At 49.2% G+C, this 18,934-nt stretch overlaps 2 protein-coding genes across 2 annotated transcripts in view; both read left to right on the forward strand.

Moving 5' to 3' along the window:
* The first annotated feature begins 6,937 nt into the window (after window positions 1-6,937).
* On the forward strand, window positions 6,938-7,702 carry LOC138365972 (cuticle protein 16.5-like). The gene has a single exon (XM_069326687.1). The coding sequence runs from the start codon at window positions 6,938-6,940 to the stop codon at window positions 7,700-7,702; it is 765 nt and encodes a 254-aa protein (XP_069182788.1).
* Window positions 7,703-8,682: 980 nt separating this feature from the next.
* LOC138365973 (uncharacterized) overlaps window positions 8,683-18,934 on the forward strand; it is a 33,623-nt gene continuing 23,371 nt past the window's right edge. Inside the window, exon 1 of the mRNA XM_069326688.1 lies at window positions 8,683-8,810. Within this exon, the coding sequence (XP_069182789.1) occupies window positions 8,683-8,810 (128 nt within the window). The remainder of the gene's footprint in view (window positions 8,811-18,934) is intronic.

The raw sequence follows: 18,934 nt of genomic DNA on the forward strand, positions 1-18,934 counted from the left end.
CACCTGTGTCCCCTTGTTCGTGTCCCACCAGTGTTGAATATCTTGTCTTTTTCAACTCTGTCAATTCCTTTGAGAATTTTTTACATGAATTCTTTGCGTGTTGGTACCCTGTGTGTGTGTTGGTACCCCTGTACATGTGTTGGTACCCCTGTACATGTGTTGGTACCCTGCACATGTGTTGGTACTCTGTGCATGTGTTGGTACCCTGTGCATGTGTTGGTACCCTGTGCATGTGTTGGTACCCTGTGCATGTGTTGGTACCCTGTACATGTGTTGGTACCCTGTACATATGTTGGTACCCTGTGCAAGTGTTGGTACCCTGTGCATGTGTTGGTACCCTGTGCATGTGTTGGGACCCCTGTGCATGTGTTGGTACCCCTGTGCATGTGTTGGTACCCCTGTGCATGTGTTGGTACCCTGTGCAAGTGTTGGTACCCTGTGCATGTGTTGGTACCCCTGTGCATGTGTTGGTACCCCTGTACATGTGTTGGTACCCCTGTACACGTGTTGGTACCCCTGTACATGTGTTGGTACCCTGTGCATGTGTTGGTACCCTGTACACGTGTTGGTACCCCTGTACATGTGTTGGTACCCTGCACATGTGTTGGTACTCTGTGCATGTGTTGGTACCCTGTGCATGTGTTGGTACCCCTGTACACGTGTTGGTACCCCTGTACATGTGTTGGTACCCTGTGCATGTGTTGGTACCCTGTACACGTGTTGGTACCCCTGTACACGTGTTGGTACCCTGTACATGTGTTGGTACCCTGTACACGTGTTGGTACCCTGTACACGTGTTGGTACCCTGTACACGTGTTGGTACCCTGTACATGTGTTGGTACCCCTGTACACGTGTTGGTACCCCTGTATGTATATTTACACCTAAGAATGGTTGAGATTGATGGCGTTAATCAAGGAGTTTGTGAGGGAGTGAAAACATTCCTTAACTTTATCTCAACAGATGAACGCGGCGATAATCGAAGAATCAATCACTACCAAGTATGGAAGAACTAACACAATATAAAAGACCAAATACAGTAGCATGGATTATAATGGAGAGTAAGTGTCCAGTCACGCTTCTTGGGTCCAGACTCCCTCTTATCTTTCATCTCCTGCAGTACTTCCTGGTGTGTGTACTCTCCTAGTGGTACTCTTCTAGTGGTACTCTTCTAGTGGTACTCTTCTAGTGGTACTCTCCTAGTGGTACTCTTCTAGTGGTACTCTCCTAGTGGTACTCTTCTAGAGGTGTCTGCAGGATCGAGCATTGACTCTTGGATCCCGCCTTTCCAGCCATCGGTTGTTTACAGCAATGACTCCTGTCCCATTTCCCTATCATACCTGGTTGTAAAATTAGTAATAGTATTTGCTTCCACAACCTGTTCCTGAAGTGCATTCCATTTCCCCACTACTCTCACGATAAAAGAAAACTTCCTAACATCTCTGTGACTCATCTGAGTTTCCAGCTTCCATCCATGTCCCCTCGTTCTGTTACTATTACGTGTGAACATTTCGCCTATGTCCACTCTGTCAATCCCTCTGAGTATCTTATACGTTCCTATCATGTCCCCCCTCTCCCTCCTTCTTTCTAGTGTCGTAAGGCACAGTTCCCTCAGGCGCTCCTCATACCCCATCCCTCGTAGCTCTGGGACGAGTCTCGTTGCAAACCTCTGAACCTTTTCCAGTTTCATTATATGCTTCTTCAGATGGGGATTCAATGATGGGGCGGCATACTCTAAGACTGGCCTCACGTAGGCAGTGTAAAGCGCCCTAAATGCCTCCTTACTTAGGTTTCTGAATGATGTTCTAACTTTTGCCAGTGTAGAGTACACTGCTGTCGTTATCCTATTTATATGTGCCTCAGGAGATAGATTACGTGTTACGTCCACACCCAGGTCTCTTTCACGCGTCGTTACAGGTAGGCTGTTCCCCTTCATTGTGTACTGTCCCTTTGGTCTCCTATCTCCTAGTCCCATTTCCATAACTTTACATTTGCTCGTGTTGAACTCCAGGAGCCATTTCTCTGACCATCTCTGCAACCTGTTCAGGTCATCTTGGAGGATCCTACAATCCTCATCTGTCACAACTCTTCTCATCAACTTTGCGTCATCCGCAAACATCGACATGTTGGACTCTACTTCTGTAAACATGTCGTTAACATATATTAGAAATAGAATTGGTCCCAGCACCGATCTGTTACGGCCCTCTCGGGTCGCAACCGGGTTCTTACTCTGATGTTGTTAGAGGAAGGGTATCCGGCCCCAAGCCAGTAGTGGCTTTCAAGGGGTGCGATCCGTAACGCAAGTAAAATAAAAGGGGAAGGGAAATAAAGTCAAAAACTTAAGAATATAATTACCGCCACCAATAACTAATATATAAAAGGTTACACAGGGGAGGGGTATTAACACTATTATCAACTAAGTAGTCTTCTTTTGAAGACGCGGAGTGTTCCACGGTGCTCGACGATGCTAAGGTCCTGGTCCTCTTGTGGCCTCACGACGAATCCTTCGATTCTCTGAGTCTACCCTGGCCACGGGGCAGCCAAATCACAGTTCCACTGGGGGCACCGTCGTGGAGGCCATCAACCACAAGTCCAGCCGGTAGCTGGCAGGTTCCAAACAGCAGCGCTGGTTAGGCCACTCCACGACCGATACTAGGGTAGCGATCCCTAGTCAGGAGCCTCGTGTGATCGCACAGACCACTCTCCTTGCCACAACACCCCAGTGGTTAAGCGTCTCCACCAGTCACTCCCAGGTACTACAATTCCTCAACTGCCTCTTCACAGGCAGGGTAACACCACAGTGTTCATCCCGGGGGCGACTCACAGCTGCTGCAGCAAACACTTGGAGACGAGACGACTGCCTTGGGTAGACTGATCCAACTTCCATTACAGCAGTCCCAGGTCGACTCTGTAATCAGACACGTCATCAGTAACAGGGACACTCTAAAGCACCTCACTTACAGGCTTAGACACAAACGCCCGACGTATCCATTCCATAGATGGCGTTGCTGTCTGAGCTCCACCTCACCAGAGGTCAGCAGCGGCTGTGTTACGAGCTAATCAGGACTGGAAACTAGCCCTTGTGGCCAGTACACCTCGTCCTCACCAGGTGTCGTCTTCCATTTGGAGGGGGTTTCGGGAGCTGACCCACAGATGGCGTGGTCGTCACTGCTCCAGGCTCGGACGCTGGATTCGGGTCCGTAACACGATCCTTGAGGTACTCCACTTGTTACTGTTCGCCAGTCCGACTTCTCGCCCCTTACCGTAACTCTTTGACTCCTTCCTGTTAGGTAGTTCCTTACCCATAGTTCCTTGTGTGTGTGTGTGAGTGTGTGTGTGTATTCACCTAGTTGTATTCACCTAGTTGTGTTTTCGGGGGTTGAGCTTTGCTCTTTCGGCCCGCCTCTCAACTGTCAATCAACTGTTTACTAACTACTTTTTTTCACACCACACACACCCCAGGAAGCAACCCGTGACAGCTGACTAACACCCAGGTACCTATTCACTGCTAGGTAACAGGGGCATTCAGGGTGAAAGAAACTTTGCCCATTTGTTTCTGCCTGGTGCGGGAATCGAACCGCCCTACAGAATTACGAGACCTGCGCGCTATCTACCAGGCTACCAGGCCCCCTGTGTGTGTGTGTGTGTGTGTGTGTGTGTGTGTGTGTGTGTGTGTGTGTGTGTGTGTGTGTGTGTGTGTGTGTGTGTGTGTGTGTGTAAGTAAATATAAATCCATAGTTTAAATTGAAATCATCTGGGACCTTGTTAAAGTTTTTTCTTATTAAATCAGTGTTATCAGACAAGAGAGTAGTTATGTTGGACTGATCACAAGTAGACCAACGGTGCGTTCTCTCCAACACCGCCACCAACGGTGCTTTAATAACCCTCCAGAGGTTGATAGGCCTTAATAACCCTACAGTGGCCAACGGATAACAACGCCTCAAGAAGCTGGAGACAAAAGTCTTCACTAACCGAACCAGGATTAACCGAACCAGGACCCCGTCGTTATAAAGCATTTCCGATCTTGTTCCAACATGAACAATGAACAACTTGGCCCAGTCTCCAGCGGTTAAAGACGCTCTGAGGTACTTAGACCCAACTTTAAATCAAGTGGCTTAAGTTCTAATCAAGTTACTCACACGAGCCGAACATAAAAGCCAGTTTGGTCGTCCGAACAGTGAGCGTAAACGGCCGCGTCAGATTAATAACATCGGTTAAGCGAGTAGGGACGGGATGGCCGGGTAACCCAGTTGAAATAATCACTAAATAAAATCGAGACCCGAATGATCAATGTATATCAGATGTGTGTGTGTGTGTGTGTGTGTGTGTGTGTGTGTGTGTGTGTGTGTGTGTGTGTGTGTGTGTGTGTGTGTGTGTGTGTGTGCGTGTGTGTGTGTGTGTGTGTATGTGTGTGTGTGTGTGTGTGTGTGTGTGTGTGTGTGTGTGTGTGCGTGCGTGCGTGCGTGTGTGTGTGTGTGTGTGTGTGTGTGTGTGTGTGTGTGTGTGTGTGTGTGTGTGTGTGTGTGTGTGTGTGTGTGTGTGTGTGTGAGAGAGAGAGAGAGAGAGAGACGCCACACAGGAGCGCCTCTCACCAGGCCATCTGGTTAACACCGATCAACCAGGCTGCTAAACGCCGCTGCCCGCAGACTGTCGTAAATCACGCTTGGAGGTGCCTGTTAGCCTTCCTCTTGAGTGGGTTCGATTCCCAGGCGGGAAAGAAACGGTTCGGTATGGTTTAATTTCACCGTAGACCTCTGTCCAGAACAGGAAAACGGCCGCCCGCCCGTGACTGCCGGAACAGAACCATCGGCTCAGTTCCGCCACACCAATGTAAACAAACTCTGCCGACTCCACCTCCCTCGAGGCGTTCTACAAGAGTCTAAGAGTTTTAAGTCTTCTCTACTCTTCAAGTGAACCCAATGTAAATATAATCTGTTTTAATTTAATCTAACCAAAATATGAGATAACATTTTGGGTTTTAAAAAGTATAGTAAACACAACTTTGGTGACGTCACAGTTCTATCCCGGCTCCGATGATAGGTTGTGCTGGGTAGGGGGCGTTGACCCCCTCCCCAGACGTGAAGGGGGGGGGGGGGAGCGTTGACCCCCTCCCCAGACTTATTTAACCCTAAGTCAACTTTAACCTCGTGACCACGACTAAAAGATTTAAATTTAGAAACACTAGAATTAGGCTCGTCAACCTTTGGAGGATTATTAATTTACCCTGGGTACGTATCCCAGGCCGGGGAGGATTGACTGGGCACCAATCCTTAACTGTAGCCTCTGTTCACCCAGCAGTGAATGGGTATACCTGGTTGTTAAACGATTAGGCGGGTCGTATTCCAAGGAAATATTAGGATTAAGGCCTTGTCTGAAACGCAAAGATTATTTACCAATTCTAAATATTAGAATAATAGAGTACACATAATATATACAGATGTACACATGTGGTAGCGGGTGTGTGGACATGTTATAGGAGCCGTGAGCAGGTGTGTGTTGTGTGTGGTTCCGTGAGAGGTCACGCAGGTGTAGGGTAACTAGCCGGTGGTGGAGGGGACAAGCTGGGGCTCCTCCTTGAGCAGTTAGTAGTGTCTTAACTGTGTCCGGGTATTGATCACGACGTCTCCGATACTCTTGTGAGCAGTGAATAGTTTGTGGTTGATTTAGTGTTAACTAGTGAAGTTGTGGAAGTAGTTAATGATCATACAATATTCTACGGGATCACCATAGCCCGTGCTGCCTGGAACTAAGCAACCGTGAACGACTCCTCCCCTGTCGCCATGGCCATCACAGTAAGTCAATTACAACTTGTGTTGTAATATGTGTACAAAGTTGTGGTTGTGGCCGTCAAGTGAACTTAAGAGAACTTACTGCCTTAAGGGCAGTAAGTTACTTACACTTTACTGATTAACTGAGAGAACAAATATTGAAGTATTGATAGGAGTTAATGTGGACGAATGTGTTCACCTAGTTGTGTTCACTTGTGTTCACCTAGTTGTGTTCACTTGTGTTCACCTGGTTGTGTTCACTTGTGTTCACCTGGTTGTGCTTGCGGGGGTTGAGCTCTACTCTTTCGGCCCGCCTCTCAACTGTCACTACTATTATTTTTTTTCACACACACACACACACATCACAGTTGTCATATGTTATCCCTAAGTTGCCATACGTTATCCCTAGGATGCAATACATAATTTTTAAGTTGACATATATTATCCCCAAGTTGCCATACGTTATCCTTAAGTTGCCATACGTTATCCCCAAGTTGCCATACGTCATTTTTAAGTTGCCACATGTTATTCCTAAGGTGCCATATGCTCCTTAGGTTGCCATACATTATCCCCAAATTGCCACACTTCATTCCTAAGTTGCGATACGTCATTCCTAAGTTGTCATACGTTATCCTTAAGTTGCCATACATTATTCCTAAGTTGCCATACATTATTCCTAAGTTGCCATACGTTATTCCTAAGTTGCCATACGTCATTTCTAAGTTGCCATATGTTATAAATAAGTTGGCATACGTTATTCCTAAGTTGCCATATGTTATAAATAAGTTGCCATACGTTATTCCTAAGTTGCCATGCGCTATTCCTAAGTTGCCATTCGTTATTCCTAAGTTGCCATACGTTATTCCTAAGTTGCCATACGTTATTCCCAAGTTGCCATATGTTATCCCAAAGTTGCCATACATCATTCCTAAGTTACCATATGTTATCCCTAAGTTGTCATATACTATCCCTAAGTTGTCATAAGTTATTCCTAAGTTGCCATATGTTATAAATAAGTTGCCATACGTTATCCCTAAGTTGTCATACGTTATCCCTAAGTTGCCATACGTTATCCCTAAGTTGCCATACGTTATCCCCAAGTTGCCATACGTTATCCCCAAGTTGCCACACGTCATTTTTAAGTTGCCACATGTTATTCGTAAGGTGCCATATGTTCCTTAGGTTGCCATACATTATCCCCAAGTTGCCACACTTCATTCCTAAGTTGCGATACGTCATTCCTAAGTTGTCATACGTTATCCTTAAGTTGCCATACATTATTCCTAAGTTGCCATACGTTATTCCTAAGTTGCCATATGTTATAAATAAGTTGCCATACGTTATTCCTAAGTTGCCATACGTCATTTCTAAGTTGCCATATGTTATAAATAAGTTGGCATACGTTATTCCTAAGTTGCCATATGTTATAAATAAGTTGCCATACGTTATTCCTAAGTTGCCATACGCTATTCCTAAGTTGCCATACGCTATTCCTAAGTTGCCATACGATTTTCCTAAGTTGCCATACGTTATTCCTAAGTTGCCATACGTTATTCCTAAGTTGCCATACGTTATTCCTAAGTTGCCATACGTTATTCCTAAGTTGCCATACGTTATTCCTAAGTTGCCATACGTTATTCCTAAGTTGCCATATGTTATCCCTAAGTTGCCATACATCATTCCTAAGTTACCATATGTTATCCCTAAGTTGTCATATATTATCCCTAAGTTGCCGTACGTCATTCCTAAGTTTCCATATGTTATCCCTAAGTTGGCATATGTTATCACTAAGTTGCCATACGTCATTCCTAAGTTACCATATGTTATCCCTAAGTTGGCATATGTTATCCCTAAGTTGCCATACGTCATTCCTAAGTTGCCATACGTCATTCCTAAGTTGCCATATGTTATCCCTAAGTTGGCATGTTATCCCTAAGTTGCCATACGTTATCCCTAAATTGCCATACGTTATCCCTAAATTGTCATATGTTATCCCTATGTTTTCGTACGTTACTTTTAAGTTGACCTTCGGTGCAGGCGGCAAGTGCAATTGTCCAGTATTGCTCCTTGGACCATCTTCTTGTTTAAGATTCAGCTACTGGGAATAAAAGGTTCCAAGTAGCACGGGCTATGGTGAGCCCGTGGTGGACTTACCTGGCACAGGAGCGGGGTAAGTAGCACGGGCTATGGTGAGCCCGTAGTGGACTTACCTGGCACAGGAGCGGGGTAAGTAGCACGGGCTATGGTGAGCCCGTAGTGGACTTACCTGGCACAGGAGCGGGGCAAGTAGCACGGGCTATGGTGAGCCCGTAGTGGACTTACCTGGCACAGGAGCGGGGCAAGTAGCACGGGCTATGGTGAGCCGTAGTGGACTTACCTGGCACAGGAGCGGGGCAAGTAGCACGGGCTATGGTGAACCCGTAGTGGACTTACCTGGCACAGGAGCGGGGCAAGTAGCACGGGCTATGGTGAGCCGTAGTGGACTTACCTGGCACAGGAGCGGGGCAAGTAGCACGGGCTATGGTGAGCCGTAGTGGACTTACCTGGCACAGGAGCGGGGCAAGTAGCACGGGCTATGGTGAGCCCGTAGTGGACTTACCTGGCACAGGAGCGGGGCAAGTAGCACGGGCTATGGTGAGCCGTAGTGGACTTACCTGGCACAGGAGCGGGGCAAGTAGCACGGGCTATGGTGAACCCGTAGTGGACTTACCTGGCACAGGAGCGGGGCAAGTAGCACGGGCTATGGTGAGCCCGTAGTGGACTTACCTGGCACAGGAGCGGGGCAAGTAGCACGGGCTATGGTGAGCCGTAGTGGACTTACCTGGCACAGGAGCGGGGTGGGGGTCCTCATATCCCAACTCCTTCACACACCCCTTTGTTTCGCGTCTGTCGGGTACTCCTTTACACTGTTTATCAATGCCAACATTGCCAGGGAGCCCCGACCCTGAGAGCCCCGACCCTGAGAGCCCCGACCCTGAGAGCCCCGACCCTGAGAGCCTCGACCCTGAGAGCCCCGACCCTGAGAGCCTCGACCCAGAGCCACAGTATTGGCCGGCTGCCTGGTGTTGACCCTCTTATCCCGGCTACACTGTAATTATTTAGTGGGTGTTGGCTGAGCGGCGCCGCGCCTCCCTCCGCTCCCGTCAACACTGAAACTTTTTTCTCAGCCAATGAAATCATGTTTGTAAACTATGAACAACTGACGAGTGGGAGGGATGGGGGGCGTGGGTTGGTGAGGGGGGGCGGGGGTTGGTGAGTGGGGCGTGGGTTGGTGAGGGGGATGGGGGGGGCGTGGGTTGGTGAGGGGGGGCGGGGGTTGGTGAGGGGGGCGTGGGTTGGTGAGGGGGATGGGGGGGGCGTGGGTTGGTGAGGGGGATGGAGGGGGCGTGGGTTGGTGAGGGGGATGGAGGGGGCGTGGGTTGGTGAGGGGGCGGGGGTTGGTGAGGGGGATGGGGGGGGCGTGGGTTGGTGAGGGGGGGCGGGGGTTGGTGAGTGGGGCGTGGGTTGGTGAGGGGGCGTGGGTTGGTGAGTGGGGCGTGGGTTGGTGAGGGGGCGTGGGTTGGTGAGGGGGGGCGGGGGTTGGTGAGTGGGGCGTGGGTTGGTGAAGGGGGGCGTGGGTCGGAGTGTGTATATATGAATGCTACACAGTATTCATCTATGGACATCCATATATGGTTGTACACATGTGAAGAACCTCTCACACACTCACAGCTCCCTGACAAGAGGGAGCCAGCTTAGCTTAGCTGCCAACACCCACACATGGTGTCAGCAAGGCGGACAGCCCGCCGCCTGCTGCCAGACCTCTCACTGTATTTCCCACTTCTATACTTCCCTTCACCTATGTCTCTCCTTCCTCTTCCCCCCCCCCACCCCCCAAAAAAAGTGTAAAAGAGAGGAATTTGGTGGCAGAGAGAGAGAGAGAGTAGGAGGGAGGGGTGGGAGGGTGATAGAGATGGAGGGAATGATAGCAAGGAGGGAGGTGGTAGTGAGGGAGAGGGAGAATGTGGGAGGGAGAGAGGGAGGGCAGACAGTGTGTGGGAGAGACTGAAGGACACAGGAGATATCAATAAAGAGAAAGGCAGCAGTAAGGAAGGAGAAACAGACAAAATGGAAGGGAAGGGAGGGGGGTTGTGGGTGCTGGAGCAGGGGGAGGGAGGGAGGTGGGGGTAAACAAGAGGGAGGTAGGGGGAGCTAGTGGGAGGGAGAAGGGAGGGGGAGCTAGTGGGAGGGAGAAGGGAGGGAGAGAGAGAGAGAAATGTGTCATCATCCTCGTCCCAGTAAGGCTTCTCACAGAAGGTGAACCAAGACACCAATTGTCTGATCTTTTCCACATTTTCCATTCAAATCTTTGCCCGAGACACTTGGAACCACGACCACGTCCTCGGCCGGGCCAAAAACCACCCACTCGCCCCAAAAATCCTTTGACCAAGGGACCTGTTAGTGACGTCGCTGCCTAATAAACATTTGACCCTTGTTAACCTTGTGAATCACCATAAAGGACTTGGTCCCGAAACCTCGAACTCCGGGACCTATCAGCGATTTTGTTCGTGTCATCGAGCAAACAAGTGACTCGGCAGGGTTTCGAACCCGGGGTGTTACAGTGATCATGGCTACGGTGATTCAGTACGCGTCCACTCTGATGGATGCGGACCGGTTCCCTGCAGGCAGCGCGTCTGCTGTGTACACACGCCAGCAAGGTATCTTTCTGGAGTGTGGCAACGGGTTTATATCTATAATGTTCAGTGTAGTGGCTGGTGGAGGGCCCCAGGACACTGTGGTGGGCCCCCAGGACACTGTCTACAGTGTGGTGGGCCCCAGGACACTGTCTACAGTGTGGTGGGCCCCCAGGACACTGTGGTGGGCCCCCAGGACACTGTGGTGGGCCCCCAGGACACTGTGGTGGGCCCCCAGGACACTGTGGTGGGCCTCCAGGACACTGTGGTGGGCCCCCATAGTATGAGCATCATCACCAGATGAATTGGCTCTTTATCTCTGTGTGTCTCCGTGCTCACTTCCCCATGTGTGTGGGTGGGTCCTTCCTCGCCCCACACACCTGTCCCACACACCTGCGTCACACACCTGGCCACACACACCTGCCCCATACACCTGCCCTACACACCTGCGTCACACACCTGGCCCACACACCTGCGTCACACACCTGGCCCACACACCTGCGTCACACACCTGGCCCACACACCTGCGTCACACACCTGGCCACACACACCTGCCCCATACACCTGCCCTACACACCTGGCCCACACACCTGCCCCATACACCTGCCCTACACACCTGGCCCACACACACCTGACAGTGGGCGCCAGATGTGAAGACGGAGGCTGGCGCTGCCACCATCTCCGTCAACACCTGGAGATCACTCAAGAATGGTGTCAGTGATGAACCAGATTCATCTCTAAGCATCCAGCGCTTAAACCCATCTCCGCTTAAAGTAATCTCCGCTTCAAGCAATCTCCACTTCAAGCAATCTCCGCTTAAACTAATCTCCGCTTCAAACAATCTCCGCTTTAAGGAATCTCCGCTTCAACCAATCTCCGCTTAAAGTAATCTCCGCTTCAAGCAATCTCCGCTTAAACTAATCTCCGCTTAAACTAATCTCCGCTTCAACCAATCTCCGCTTAAAGTAATCTCCGCTTATAGCAATCTCCGCTTCAAGCAATCTCCGTTTAAACCCATCTCCGCTTATAGCAATCTCCGCTTCAAGCAATCTCCGCTTAAGGCGATGTTCGTTTAAAGTGATCTCCGCCTTAACTAACGGCCTGGCTTTTGAACGCGTTAACAAGTGACTGTAAAATACACGCGATAAATAAAGTAACTCACTGGCCATATTTCGAGCGGGAGATTGCATCTCCAGGTTCGTGCCCCAGAATCAATCCATGGAGGCGTGACCCCATGCTAGCACGGGTAAATAGAACGGAGATTCGAACCCTGGGTGTTGGGGATCGTAGCCGCTGATAAGGTCATGAAACACACATAGATGAAGAGCGCAGATAACGTCGTTTAAACACAGGAAGGTCAGATGGAGGGGGTGAGAAGGAGGCAGATTAGGATCGGGGAGGCAGTGTTAGTGCGGCCTAACATAGTGGGGGTGTGGGCGGGGGTCGTGGGGGGGGGGGGGGGGGGCGGGGGTGTAGGGGTGTGGGCGGGGGTCGTGGGGGTCGCGGGGGTGCAGTGTTCTCTATATAATCTCCAGTAATGAAGGGAAGATCGCTCCTTGCCCTGGTGATGAAGGGTCGCGCTGTTCTTCAAGTTCCTGCAGCACAGCCGTGATAATTAACTTGGTTGGCGGAAGTAATGAAGCAGATACATCTTGTTAAGAACAGACTGCAATATTGAGTGTGAGCGCATTCTGTCAGCCGGGGCACGAACCCCTGTAACGAACGGCTCTGCACGCAACACCATAGTTTGAGAGCACAAGACGTAGAGCCAATATCAATCTCTGTGATTGTTTTGCTAGTCGACTTAGTAAGGGGGAAAGTTAGAGGGCAAAACACTAGACGCAGAACGTCACTAAACAGTAGAGTAAGGGAAGATCAGCCGTTGTTGTGTACACTCTCACCCTGCACAGCTGCCCACCCCTGTCAACACACCACTGTGTCACTATGGTCACTGTGTCTCACTATGGTCACTGTGTCTCACTATGGTCACTGTGTCTCACTATGGTCACTGTGTCTCACTATGGTCACTGTGTCTCACTCCCCCTACAAACACCAGGCGTCACCAGTGGAGTCCCGCAGGGGTCAGTCTTTGGACCTATACTGTTCTTGATATATGTAATTGATCTCACAGAGGGTATAGAAACATTCTTCTCATTGTTTGCTGATGATGCAAAAATTATGATGAGGATTAAAACAGGAAGATAGTAGGAGGCTACAAGATGACCTAGATAAACTGAATGAATGGTCCAATAAATGGTTACTAAAGTTCAACTCGAGTAAATGTAAAGTACTGAAACTAGGTAGAGGAAAGAAAAGGCCAGATATAGGATACAGAATGGGAGATGAAGTCCTTCATGAAACGGACAGAGAGAAAGATCTGTGAGTTAATATCACGCCAAACCTGTCTCCTGAAGCCCACATCAAAAGAATAACATCTGCGGCATATGCGAGGCTGGCTAACATCAGAACTAGTCTTCAGAAACTTGTGTAAGGAATCATTAAGAACTTTCTATACCACATAAAACAAGTGAACTTTTAGAATGAGTACCAGGAAAAAACCCAGACATAATAGCACTCAAAGATACAAAGCTAACGAAAACCATAACTAATGCAGTGTTTCTTCAGGACTACTGTGTAGTGAGGAAAGAGAGAGAAGGAGGTGGTGGTGTAACTTTGCTGATAAGAAAGGCTGGAGTTTTGAAGAGATGGTAATTCAGGGCTGGGAAGGTTTCAGTGACTACATACCAGGCACCATAACAACTAGAGGACAAAAAATTATAGTCGTAGTCATGTATAACTCCCCACTGAACGACAGAAGACCCAGACAGGAATATGATAGAAACAATATGGCCACCATTAACATAATAGAGAGAGCAGCTTCTGTGGCCAGCAGGAACAGATCCAGACTACTAATCATGAGAGACTTCAACCATGGGAAGATAGATTGGGAGAACAGAGACCCACATGGAGGCCCAGACACATGGAGAGCTAAGCTGCTGGATGTGGTAACAAGAATCTTTCTAAGTCAACCCGTCATGGGACCGACAAAAATGAGAGGAGAGGATGAACCAGCCTTGCTTGATCTGATATTTACCCTAAATGAGTCGGATATAAGGGAAGTTAAGTTGGAAGCCCCCATGGGAATAAGTGACCATAGTGTATTGAGCTTTAAGTACCTGGTTGAACTAGTAATTATCTCCCCCAAAAAGAACTGGGAAACAAAGGGCTGGCGTAAAAAGGGAAATTATGAGATGAGAAAATTCCTAAGGGATATACCATGCGACACAGAACTCAGAACCAAGTCCGTACAAGACATGATGGACTATGTCACCCAAAAGTATCAGGAGGCTGTAAGCAGGTTTGTCCCAGCCCGACAGGAAAAACCGAGAAGCAAAAGAAGAATACATGGTTTAATAGGGAATGTATGAAAGCAAAGGAGCTGAACAAAAGGGCATGGAGGAACTTCCATAATAACAGAACACCAGAAAGTAGAGAGAGATAGATACCAGAGAACCAGGAACGAGTATGTTAGTGTGAGAAGAGCAGCTGAGAAAAGGTATGAAAATGATATAGCTAATAAAGCCAAGACCGAACCAAAGCTATTCCACAGTCACATCAAGAGGAAGACAACAGTGAAGGAACAGGTGATGAAACTTAGAACGGATGAGGACAGGCACACAGAGAATGACAAAGAGGTGTGTGAAGAACTCAACAAGAGGTTCCTGGAGGTCTTCACAACAGAACAAGGTGAGGTCACTGTGCTAGGAGAAAGGGAGGTAAACCAGGCGGCCTTAGAAGGGTTCGAAATTACAAGAGATGAGGTCAAGAGACACCTGTTGGATCTGGACGTGAGAAAGGCTGTTGGTCCAGACGGAATCTCACCATGGGTATTGAAAGAATGTGCAGAGGCACTTTGTTTGCAGAGATCCTTTACTGCTAGAATCCACTCAGTAAAACATCTAAATTACTGGACCGACTAAAGAGCCTAAATCTGTACTCCCTTGAGCGCAGGCGGGAGAGATACATAATAATTTACACGTGGAAAATAATTGAGGAGCTGGTCCCAAACCTGCACACAGAAATAACACCACATGAGACCAGAAGACATGGCAGGATGTGCAGAATACCCCCGTTGAAAAGCAGATGTGCAACAGGTACTCTGAGAGAGAACCCTATCAACATCACAGGTCCGAGACTGTTCAACACGCTTCCACTACACATAAGGAACATAACTGGCCGACCCCTCACAGTGTTCAAGAGAGAACTATCAACATCAGAGGCCCGAGACTGTTCAACACGCTTCCGCTACACATAAGGGACATAACTGGCCGACCCCTCACAGTGTTCAAGAGAGAACTATCAACACCAGAGGCCCGAGACTGTTCAACACGCTTCCACTACACATAAGGGACATAACTGGCCGACCCCTCACAGTGTTCAAGAGAGAACTATCAACATCAGAGGCCCGAGACTGTTCAACACGCTTCCACTACACATAAGGAGCATAACTGGCCGACCCCCTCACAGTGTTCAAGAGAGAACTATCAACATCAGAGGCCCGAGACTGTTCAACACGCTTCCACTACACATAAGGGACATAACTGGTCGACCCCTCACAGTGTTCAAGAGAGAACTGGATAAGCACCTCCAAAGGATACCTGATCAACCAGGCTGTGACTCATACGTCAGGCTGCGAGCAGCCGCGTCCTACAGCCTGGTTGATCCGTCCAGCAACCAGGAGGCCTGGTCGACGACCGGGCCGCGGGGACGCTAAGCCCCGGAAGCACCTCAAGGTAACCTCCATAGTGTATAGTAGGTCACTGGAGACGGGAGACCTACCAGAAATATGGAAGACGGCGAATGTGGTCCCAATATACAAAAAGGGCGACAGACAAGAGGCACTGAACTACAGGCCAGTGTCCTTGACTTGTATACCGTGCAAGGTGATGGAGAAGATCGTGAGAAAAAACCTGGTAGCACATCTGGAGAGAAGGGACTTCATGACAAATCGCCAACATGGGTTCAGGGAGGGTAAATCTTGCCTTACAGGCTTAATAGAATTCTACGATCAGGTGACAAAGATTAAGCAAGAAAGAGAGGGCTGGGCGGACTGCATTTTCTTGGACTGTCGGAAAGCCTTTGACACAGTACCGCATAAGAGGCTGGTACATAAGCTGGAGAGACAGGCAGGTGCAGCTGGTAAGGTGCTCCAGTGGATAAGGGAGTACCTAAGCAATAGGAAGCAGAGAGTTACAGTGAGGGGTGAGACCTCCGATTGGCGTGAAGTCACCAGTGGAGTCCCACAGGGCTCTGTGCTTGGACCTATCCTGTTTCTGATATACGTAAATGATCTCCCGGAGGGTAGAGACTCATTCCTCTCAATGTTTGCTGACGACGCCAAAATTATGAGAAGGATTAAGACAGAGGAGGACAGCTTGAGGCTTCAAGAAGACCTGGACAAGCTGCAGGAATGGTCGAACAAGTGGTTGTTAGAGTTTAACCCAAGCAAATGTAATGTAATGAAGATAGGTATAGGGAGCAGGAGACCAGATACAAGGTATCATTTGGGATGAAACCCAATGCCCGAAACGCTGCGCGTGCTAGTGGCTTTACAAGACTGTAATTACCATATTTGTATCCTCACATTCCTTATGTACATTCTTGTATATGCATAAATAAATAAATAAATACTCTCGCAACCCAATGTACCTTCTTGTATATAAATAAATAGAAATAGATAAATGGGAGACGAAATACTTCAAGAGTCAGAGAGAGAAAGACCTGGGGGTTGATATCACGCCAGACCTGTCCCCTGAAGCCCATATCAAGAGGATAACTTCAGCGGCATATGCCAGGTTGGCTAACATAAGAACGGCCTTTTAGAAACATGTAAAAAGAATCTTTTAAAACTTTGTATACCACATATGTCAGACCAACCCTGGAGTATGCAGCTCCAGCATGGAGTCCATATCTAGTCAAACATAAGACCAAATTGGAAAAGGTTCAAAGGATTGCCACCAGACTAGTACTCGAACTGAGAGGTATGAGCTACGAGGAGAGACTACGGGAATTAAACCTCACGTCACTGGGAGACAGAAGAGTTAGAGGGGAAGTGATCACCACATACAAGATTCTCAGAGGAATTGATGGGGTAGAAAAAGATAGGCTATGTAACGCAAGGGGAACACGCACAGTTGTGCCCCTTGAGCAGAACTGAAAGAGCAGAACTCAACCCCGCAAGAACAAATAGGTGATTACAAATAGGTGAATACAGGTGGGAATTGAGTGCCCAAATGAGCCACAGAGACGTTAGAAAGAACTTTTTCAGTGTCAGAGTAGTTAACAGGTGGAATGCATTAGGAAGTGATGTGGTGGAGGCTGACTCCATACACAGTTTCAAGTGTAGATATGATAGAGCCCAATAGGCTCAGGAACCTGTACACCAGTTGATTGACAGTTGAGAGGCGGGACCAAAGAGCCAGAGCTCAACCCCCGAAAGCACAACTAGGTAAGTATACCCCCCAGCCCCCCCTCCTATAAAGACTGTGTTAAACCCCTAGGAAGCCTACGGGCTATGGAAGCTCCATAGCCCGTGCTGCTTGGAGCTTTTTGTTCCAGGTAGCGGATCTTAAAGAACAAGAGCTAGGAAGCCCAATAGGTTTAGCAAGGTCCGAGTAGCGGGTCAGGGGCCAGGTAGCTCCATCCTGGCGCCGGTCGTAGACTGGCCGCCCTGAACACCAGTGAAGGAGTCCACCAGTCACAGGATAACTGGACCTTAACACTGGTAGTTGACCCTTGTGGGTCCTGCCGCCCACCTGGTGATTGGTCCCTTACTGGTGTACACCATGTGTATAACAGCGCTGTTATGCTCGACCACACTGAGAGAGAGACGGGGAAGTGACGTCTAGCTCCTGGTACCCCGCCTAATGGCCTTGTCCCTGATCTTTCAATCTATTTTGTCTTTCAAATTATTTGTCGAATCGAGCCTTAAAGTTGTGTGTGGAGGTGGCTTCCACACCTTGCTGTGGTGGAGCAGTCTACGGGTCAACTCCCCGTACTGCCTACCTCTACTTTATTACGTCCCTTCCGTTCATTTGTGTTTCAGGCTTCCACCTGTGTCCTTTTGTCCTGCTTTCTCTCAGTGTGAAGAAGCCATCCTTGTCCACCTGATATCTTTCCCTCAGTATCTCCTATGTTGTGATCATATCTCCTCTGTTCCTTCTATCCTCTAGTGTTGTGAGGTCTAGGTCTATTAGGCTGTGTTTGTAGCTTAAGCCTCTTAGCTCCAGCACCAGTCTTGTTGCAAACATTCGTACTTTTACAATTTTGAGTTTATGCTTCACAAGAGGCGGAGTCCAGGCCGGTGCTGCATATTCCAGGAATGGTCTAACATATGTTGTGTATATTTCTTTGAGGAATCCTGGTTAAGGTTTCTAAAGGAAGTTGTTATATTTAGCAGCGTCTCATATGGCGCTGATGTTATCCTGTTTATGTGTGTCTCCGGTGTGAGAGTTGGGGTGTGTCCACTCACAGGATGAGTGGTGCTGCCCAATACTGTCACTATGGCGGTGTGTCCACTCACAGGATGAGTGGTGCTGCCCAATACTGTCACTATGGCGGTGTGTCCACTCACGGGATGAGTGGCGCTGCCCAATACTGTCACTATGGCGGTGTGTCCACTCACAGGATGAGTGGTGCTGCCCAATACTGTCACTATGGCGGTGTGTCCACTCACAGGATGAGTGGCGCTGCCCAATACTGTCACTATGGCGGTGTGTCCACTCACAGGATGAGTGGCGCTGCCCAATACTGTCACTATGGCGGTGTGTCCACTCACAGGATGAGTGGCGCTGCCCAATACTGTCACTATGGCGGTGTGTCCACTCACAGGATGAGTGACGGGTTTAGGACAGAGCTCGGTAGCCAGGACAGACAGGAGGGACAGGACAGAAGAGGAACTAAAGAGTGACAGCCGCTCTTGATCCCCGACCCGCCTTCAAGAGCATCCAGCGCTGCTCTTTGTTTCCGTTAATGGTTCTCTTACACACGGCTCCCTCCTGTCTCTCTCTAGCCCCGGCCAGAGGAATGGTTCTTCTGTCCGTCTGTCTCCGGACGTGGACGGAGGTGGCCGGCTGGGGCCAGCAGCAGCCGGCAAGGCCCGCCATACAGAGCCGGCGCCGACCTCCAGTTATCACTTTTAGGAGAACAGCTTATCGAGGCGGACGGCGGGTAGTGAGGGCCATTACCAGGCCCTCTGGGGCGGGGCTGGGGGGGGGGGAGGCTGGGGTCAGGGGGGCAGGGGGGGAGGGGGAAGGGGGAAGGGCAGCGGGGGGGGGGGGGAGAAGCAGGGGGCAGAGCAGGGGCAGGGGGCAGGGGGCAGGGGGGGAGAGCCAGGGGGGCAGGGTGCAGGGACATATGTGGTATACAAAGTTCTGAAAGATTCCTTACACAAGTTTCTAAAGGTCGTTCTTATGTTGGCCAACCTGGCATATGCC

Source organism: Procambarus clarkii, chromosome 18 (genome assembly GCF_040958095.1).
Source record: "Procambarus clarkii isolate CNS0578487 chromosome 18, FALCON_Pclarkii_2.0, whole genome shotgun sequence".
Classification (NCBI taxonomy): domain Eukaryota; kingdom Metazoa; phylum Arthropoda; class Malacostraca; order Decapoda; family Cambaridae; genus Procambarus; species Procambarus clarkii.

Excerpts from the sequence above, each read along its gene's own strand:
- LOC138365972 (XM_069326687.1), top strand. The coding sequence starts at position 6,938 with ATGTTCCTTAGGTTGCCATACATTATCCCCAAGTTGCCACACTTCATT.